The sequence below is a fragment of the Lolium rigidum genome, chromosome 3, assembly GCF_022539505.1.
Source record: "Lolium rigidum isolate FL_2022 chromosome 3, APGP_CSIRO_Lrig_0.1, whole genome shotgun sequence".
In the NCBI taxonomy this organism is placed as follows: domain Eukaryota; kingdom Viridiplantae; phylum Streptophyta; class Magnoliopsida; order Poales; family Poaceae; genus Lolium; species Lolium rigidum.
The window spans coordinates 257,785,925-257,792,971 of NC_061510.1; the positions used below are offsets into that span (position 1 = coordinate 257,785,925).

General features: G+C 41.6%; 1 protein-coding gene across 4 annotated transcripts; it reads right to left on the reverse strand.

The window, feature by feature from the left end:
• Positions 1-621: 621 nt before the first annotated feature.
• Positions 622-6,660, reverse strand: LOC124699371 (5'-3' exoribonuclease 3-like). 4 transcript variants are annotated; one of them, XM_047231684.1, is made up of 22 exons: positions 6,275-6,660; positions 6,110-6,188; positions 5,497-5,573; positions 5,201-5,392; positions 4,526-4,645; positions 4,334-4,396; positions 4,198-4,254; positions 3,963-4,121; positions 3,799-3,876; positions 3,593-3,703; positions 3,445-3,510; positions 3,294-3,380; positions 3,102-3,197; positions 2,943-3,038; positions 2,730-2,800; positions 2,307-2,521; positions 2,161-2,222; positions 1,915-1,989; positions 1,711-1,841; positions 1,511-1,597; positions 1,351-1,426; positions 622-1,279 (listed from the first exon to the last, which is right to left on the reverse strand). In XM_047231684.1, exons 1-22 carry the CDS (start codon positions 6,563-6,565, stop codon positions 779-781), a joined length of 2,790 nt encoding a protein of 929 aa, XP_047087640.1. In that variant the 5' UTR covers positions 6,566-6,660; the 3' UTR covers positions 622-778. The 4 variants fall into 4 exon arrangements, with proteins under 4 accessions (XP_047087640.1, XP_047087641.1, XP_047087639.1 ...); XM_047231685.1 differs by having other exon boundaries at positions 2,161-2,201; positions 3,445-3,513; XM_047231683.1 differs by having other exon boundaries at positions 3,445-3,513.
• Between the last annotated feature and the right edge of the window lie 387 nt (positions 6,661-7,047).

Consider the following 7,047-nt stretch of genomic DNA (forward strand, 5'->3'; position numbering starts at 1 on the left):
TATAATCATTTATTTTTCATGTTCCTACGTTTAAATAGGTCCTTTAGATTTCCTATGAAATCTAGTGCAACTGATTTCTTAGAAAAAAATATTGTAAATATTAATTATACAAATCAAACAACCATTATAGGAAAATTTGTGGAATATTTAATCATACAAATTTTCTATGTAAATCTTTTGAATCAAATAGGTTCTAAAACCTTTAAGAGCATGTGCAATGGTTGATAGCTAAGGCGATTTTTTTTCTTATTTAATGCATGCTATTAGATAAGATGACACCTAGCGCTTTTGTTTAACTGATGACAATGTTACATCATGAATTACATGATATAAAATAAAATTTGGAGATCACCATCCAACACATGAATCTCCTTTAAGCTATAAGCAAAGTTCGCTAATTCGTGCCCCACTTGGTTAGCATTTCTGACCAGTTTTTAGGAAACATTCAAGGGATTTTCGAATAAACTTCGTGAGCAGTGAGGTTCTGACCATTAGATTTACATCATGATTTATGCTAGTCATGAGTTGTTACATGAGTTGTAACCGAGATTTAATACATCATCTTACTGAAAACGAAGTTAATTTTCAATCTACCTCAAAAAAAAGTTAATTTTCAATCAATTAAAAAATAGTCTTTAAAATCGCCATTCCAGATTTGGATCTTCCATTACAACATTACATTACAATTCAAAAAGATGATTACTCGATCGAAACTCGTTTAACGTGGATACGGCAACTTCGATTCAACAGTTTTACACATTTCAAAGGAAAAATAGGTCTACCAAGCACGGGGCTGCCCGCTCCCGCCACCGCCACGGCCGCCTCCTCTCGCCCACGCCCCCGCCGGCCGCCACGCCGTCTGCTCCCTCTGCACCGCGCCGCCGCCTCCTGCCCAAGCTCCTCCAGGTCGGGAGCTGTACGCACCGCCATCGCCGCCGTCGAACCTGCCGCCTCGGCTCTGCGTCGCGGCCACCCCGTGGGAACCCCTCCCGTAGCCGCTGCCGCCGCCGCTCCTCTGCGGCAGCGTCTCGGCGCTACCTCTCTCCCTCCCGTAGCTGCTCCTCCCGATCTGCTGCGTCTCGGCGGCGATAGCCACAGCAGCGACGCTTCCTCCGCCCCGACCCAACCATCCCGTTCCGCCGTTCTTAACCTCTTCCTTCGGCATCGCCGGCGAGCTCGCCTTCCACAGGTTATCTGGCTTGCGGGTGACCGGCGGCGGCCTTGCGCCTGGGTACGTGTACCAGAGCGGCCTCTTCGGAATGTCAGATTCAGTTACCGTCTGCAGAACATTCAGAGATCGAATGAAGCCCCGAATCAATCAGAATTCTGTACCACTTGGTACCAATTTACCTTGTCAGGTACGATGACATTATCCAGCAATCTGGGGATCGGCTTCACTGCCTCGGGGTTGGAAAACACTGCTGATCTGAGACATGATACGAGAAAAAGGACATGAGCTGGGAATTAACTCAAATGCATTAACAGGATAGTCTATATAGAGGGAACTTGCATCGTCTGGTCGTCTTTGATGGCCCCTAAATGGTTAAAGAAGATATTTGGAGCACCAACATCTGGAGATAACCATCCTCTGATATCACTGCCAAAGTGAAACCGGAAAAATCAGCATCAGTTCTACATTGCTCTGAAAAAAATGTAAACTCCCAGATGTGTCCATCAAGTTTACATAAGTTCAGTTCAGACTTCAATTACCTAGTGGATATCGGAAGCTTTTTCTGTGGGTCGTCAGACAGTGCCACAAATGCTGCATCATTTGCCAGATTGTTTGAGTTCCTCAGAAAGATCCTCTCTTGCCGAATAGTATTCCGTACCATCTCATCCACCTAGTGTGTAAACAAGGTAAACTACCATCGCCTGTGATTTGTAATTTATGCAATAGTAGTTCAGTAAGTTTACCGTCAGATCTTTCTCGACCGTTTTGGTGGCTGAAAGCAGCAGTTTATCATCTATGAATGGTAACTTTGCAATACCCTGAAATTTACCACAATATATTCTTTGAAAATTAGCATCATAGTCCTTTTTGCTTCAATCTAGCACCAAAAAAAAGTGTAGCTTAGCCATACTAAGCACATCAACACTTGATCAGCTTAGGTTGAAATTATCTGTTGATTCAGTTTGTCCTGGTGCACCAGAGTGGCTTACTTGTGACAAGAAACGTTTCCCGTCTGCATCGATTTCCAGCTCTGGTGACAAAAGAATTTGATCTACATAAGTTGATCGATAATCCGACGATGTAAATTCAAGAATAACAAATGTACTTTGATGCATTAATTATTTTATTTGTATACCTGGCGGATAGAACAATTGTATTATAGACTCTTTGCAGCCTATTAATTTACTGTAACATTTTGGAAGGGCACATGACAGGACATGCATTTCTGGTGGCAAAGCTGCCATTAGCTGGTCAAATGGTTTTAATGGTTTTCCCATGGTGAAAGATATCTTGAATTGATCCAGAAGTTTGAGATCAGATGCGAAAGGAGCATAATGAAATGGGTAGTACCTGCAAAAACACGCAAAGTTCACCATAAGACAGATAATGTAAGCATTTGTCTGTATATATTGAACCCATTATCACTCTTATCATAATATTATTCGTATAGTCCTTTAGTCAAATGACGTAATGAAAATTAAAAAATCAGAACCATGAAATTACAGTATTTAAGGAAATGAAAAAAAGACATATAATTTGTATCGGTTTATCTAGATACCAGTTCCATGACGGTACTTCGGAAAAGTAGCATTGAAGCACCCAACATAATCCTTCTAAATACTTCTGAACCTAAATTCCATAAGAAAAGGGTTCACCCACAGCAAAATATAAGTAAAAGGACAAAAGTAAGAAAAATAACATTATAGTGAAGTAAAATGCCCCATGACAAGCCTCATGAGACTCCATTTGCATCAAAAAAAAATTTCGCTACCATTTCAGTTTGTATCCTTCCGATTTCGATACAAGTTTCAGCACTAAACTTCTCTCTGTAGAATCGGGATTTCCATCCTGGTGAGCCCAGTCTTATCTGCAGTAGAAGTGAGAAATTGCACAAGGAAGAATACTATTTATAGCAATATATGTCACTAACCCTGTCATGGCTACAGGCTCCATTTTTAAAAAGATCATCCTTATCTTTTAGAATATCATCCACATTTCTCCAGAGCTCTCCGGTATTCATTTCAACCTGCAAACAGACTCTCAGAAAAACAAGAAAATCTATATAGGGAATCAGTCAGGAGCCAGTTTCAAGCATCCTTGATTTGTAGACAAAAAAACATACATCAGATTTATCAGAGATGCAAGTAGAAGTACTGCCTTGTGTCAAAACCATCTTCGAAGCTGGGTCTGAGCCATCGGGGCTTTCTTCCTGAGTAGAGGGACCGTAAGATTGCCACATATACACTGTATTTTGTAACTATAATTAATCCTACCACATTGTCAGAGTTTCTTTCCTTCCATTCGTTTTCTGCAGCTTGACGTTGTATCCTGCACAGCAACTTCTGCAAGCAACCCAAAAATAAACAATTGAGAAGTGGTAATTGGCACAAGTGCACACTATTACCGAGGATGTTAATGTACCTGCCGCAGTTCAAATCTTTTGAGGAAAATTTTCTCTTCACTCAAGGACAGTGCCTGCAAGAACTTCTCCAACCTTGAGACATCTAGGTACGCAGCATGTTTATCTTTGATCTGTTTTGAGTAGCAACACAATTACATGAAGAGAATGAAGGTACAACTCAATAGGCAACCAAGGATGAAATAAAATTCTGACATTCGTTAGGTACTTTTTCTGTGTTGACAATATAACCTCCCATTTCTTTGAAAATTATTTTGTACACTTGAATGAGGAGATCAGCTGCGAACTGTCACATGGAACATGGATAAGAGCAACAATCACATCAATGAATAAACATAAGGGTTATTTGTATCTAGAATCACATATACATACTTCATGTATCTCAAGTGAGGGAATCCGTGGAATGTAATCGTTTCCCATCAATAAACAAATAAAGATAAAGTCATCTATTAGTCTCTCAGTGTCATGTTTCCAAGCTGGTACCGCCATTTCAAGCTCCAAGTACTCTCTCAGAACCCATACGTTTAGGAACTGCAGTAAGGTAAATGACGTTATCTGCATGGTTACAATGAGAACTCTTCCGTGGTAGTTTCCAAGGGGAAAAAACCTGATGCGGTTCATTGGGTGGCCTGCCCTTGGGACTTGCTCCTGTTGAATGTGGTTTCTGTAAATGATATCACAGGGTTAAACATGTTATAAATCTTTCTGAAACCTGAAGTAGCATTGAGCAGGGAGTAACAGACCTTCCGCAAGATCGAAATATGAACTTCGTGAGACGCCAAAGCCAACATTATCAGATCTGCATCCTGCAATAATTCATCGGAGTTAACCGTATAACTGGACATGAGTGAACATCTCAAATATCTAGTTCAATACCGCGGAAACTTTGAATACTGAGATAACGGTCAAGTGCATCGTGCAGTTAAAGTTCCTACATGCCCATATATACAATGACGAGTGTTCGGATCATAGCTTTCCATGCTCTGTTGTGCACGAATGAAAGACATGATCTTGTCCTCCCCTTCTCCAGGAACATTTGCATCAGATAATATCACCTTCAGAAACAGACATATTGTGAACTCATCAAGCAATGAACAACCTTTAGACAAAATCAGCAACCTCACAACCATAAAATGTATTATGATGGGACTGGTGTTCTACTGCTGGTATGTCGCTTCCCTCATGATGTGCTAAATGCAGGGCTGTTTACAAAACACCCGCTTATTAAATGCAGTGCAGTCACAGTGCCTCCGCCGAAACCAGATTAAGATGCCTTAGGTAGACAGAATTCCAATGCAGGGCTATTAACAAAACATGGAACCATTCAGATCTCCCTTGCCTGCACCATCACCACCAAATAAACTACTTGGATCTTCTGCCGCGCCTCTTGAACAGAAATTCCATCCAGGTCCTACTCCACTCGACACCCTCCTCCTTTCCTTACTCTGCCCATGTGATTCAGTGTTTGCTGGCCTCACCTTCACGTGGACTAAACTGTCTTGACCAGGGTCAAGGATAATCTAAATGCTTTTAACAACTAATAGTGATTTTCTGTTTCAGTGTTTTGGGGTGAAAGATGGAGGGCAAAATGCCCACAATCAAAGTCAAACCTTGATGTCTTTCCACCAGGGATCAGTACTGATTCGACGGCGGATGTAGTACTCCAATGCTCCTGATATTGTCTCCATGAATTTTGTGCCTGGCATGATGACAGTAGGATCTTGAAACTCGTATGTCTCTCGCGGTTGCACCTCCTTCCCTTGAGCTTTGAATATGTCTGTCAAGAGCTTCGCTTCAATCTCCTGGCAATTAGATCCAAGGACGTACCGATACGATTTTCGTTAATTATGACATTTATCGTGCCATAGATGCTGGAAATGAAAAGAAAATACACTTAAGAATTCACCGAATCTGTATCATCCTTGGTAGTTTTGAAGTACCCCTGTCGCAGCTTGTTCATTTTGGCAAGAGGGGCGACACCATCTGCGGTTTGATCCGAACCAAATAATTAAATATCTGAAGGAATTGTTTAAAAACAAGTTGCGTGGAATTCTAATCAATGTCCAGTAATCCCATCATTCTCATCCTTTCCTCACCTCATCTATAATCTGCATACCTTTTTTAAGGGGAAAGTAGATGATCCTCTACCTTGTTACTCATTAATGGTGAAGGCCAAAGAATTTACAATGCTCTCACAGCTTCTGCAAGCTTGACGATGCCTTAACAGCATTGTCAAGAATAGAAAGAAGACGGTGTGGCCTTGAAGAGCTGTGCTCTACTCGGCAAATCGATCTTCCCAAGCCAGGATTGCGGTATACCAAAAGTTGATGTTACATGTTTTATTTTTGCTGATATTGCACGCTACTCGGGCTGTAGTTTTATGCTAAGTAGCATGCAGTATTAAGTGGCGAAGGCTCAGGCAACTGAAAATTTTAGCTGACATGTACTATTTAAAAGCAGATCCATATATGAAAAGAGGAAGCTGCTAGATTGAGAAGAAGATCCATGTATGTATGTACCAACTGCCAAGTAAAGGAGCCTCCTCGGCCTGACGATCCAGAACAAGAAATCTATGTAATCAACCATGTGCGACAAAAACTGCAGAGATGCAAGTGAAAAGCCGAACTCAAGACCCACAAGATTAATTAAGCAGACTGCCATGGATGGAGATGCGTCTTTGTTACCTTTCTGTTTTTCGGGCTGGAGCAAGTATGGATGATGTCATTCATGTCAAGGTAGAGGTTGTCGAAGATGATGCGCTCCTCGCTGCAACCGGTCGCGGATGATTTCTCACCATCTTCTTCTTTGCCATCGTGTTCGTCTTCTTTGTCAGCTCTGTTGTTTTCTTCTTTGGCAGTGTCATCGCCTTCTTCTTCGTCATCGTCGTCATCATCATCATCATCGCTTTCGTAGGCAGAGGAGACGATGTTTGGGTACTTGAGCACGAGCCAACTGAAGAAAGAAGGTATTCCCATGGCAGATGCTACCGGAGCTAGTAGAATTTTGGCATGGATAGAGAGGGGAAAGAGAGTTTTGTTTCGCAGTAGCGACTGGAGTAGAAACACTAACAAAGAAGACCGACAGAGGCAGTTGTTTCCTCTGTCCTAGCAAGTGGCAACCTCTTTTTCCTTTGCCGATTCGCTTTAGTTTCCACGAAGGTTTGGTTTCCTGTCCTTATCCTTGTTTCGATTAATTAAGAAGCAGCACTACATGGAGCGACTAGGCCTGTCATCCTCTTGCTCTGTTTCGGTTCGTCTTACGCTGTTCTCTGCATCTATATTTCTACTGGACAGCGAGAGTCTACTTCATGAGTCTACTAGTACCTTTTTCTTTGCGAATCTAAATCCCACTACCACATAGGGAACTTAAATCTTAAAAAAAACTCCCCTTTTTACGATGTACGTTCCGTAGAACTACATTACTTGTATTTATAAACATAGCAATACCTAGTTGGTAC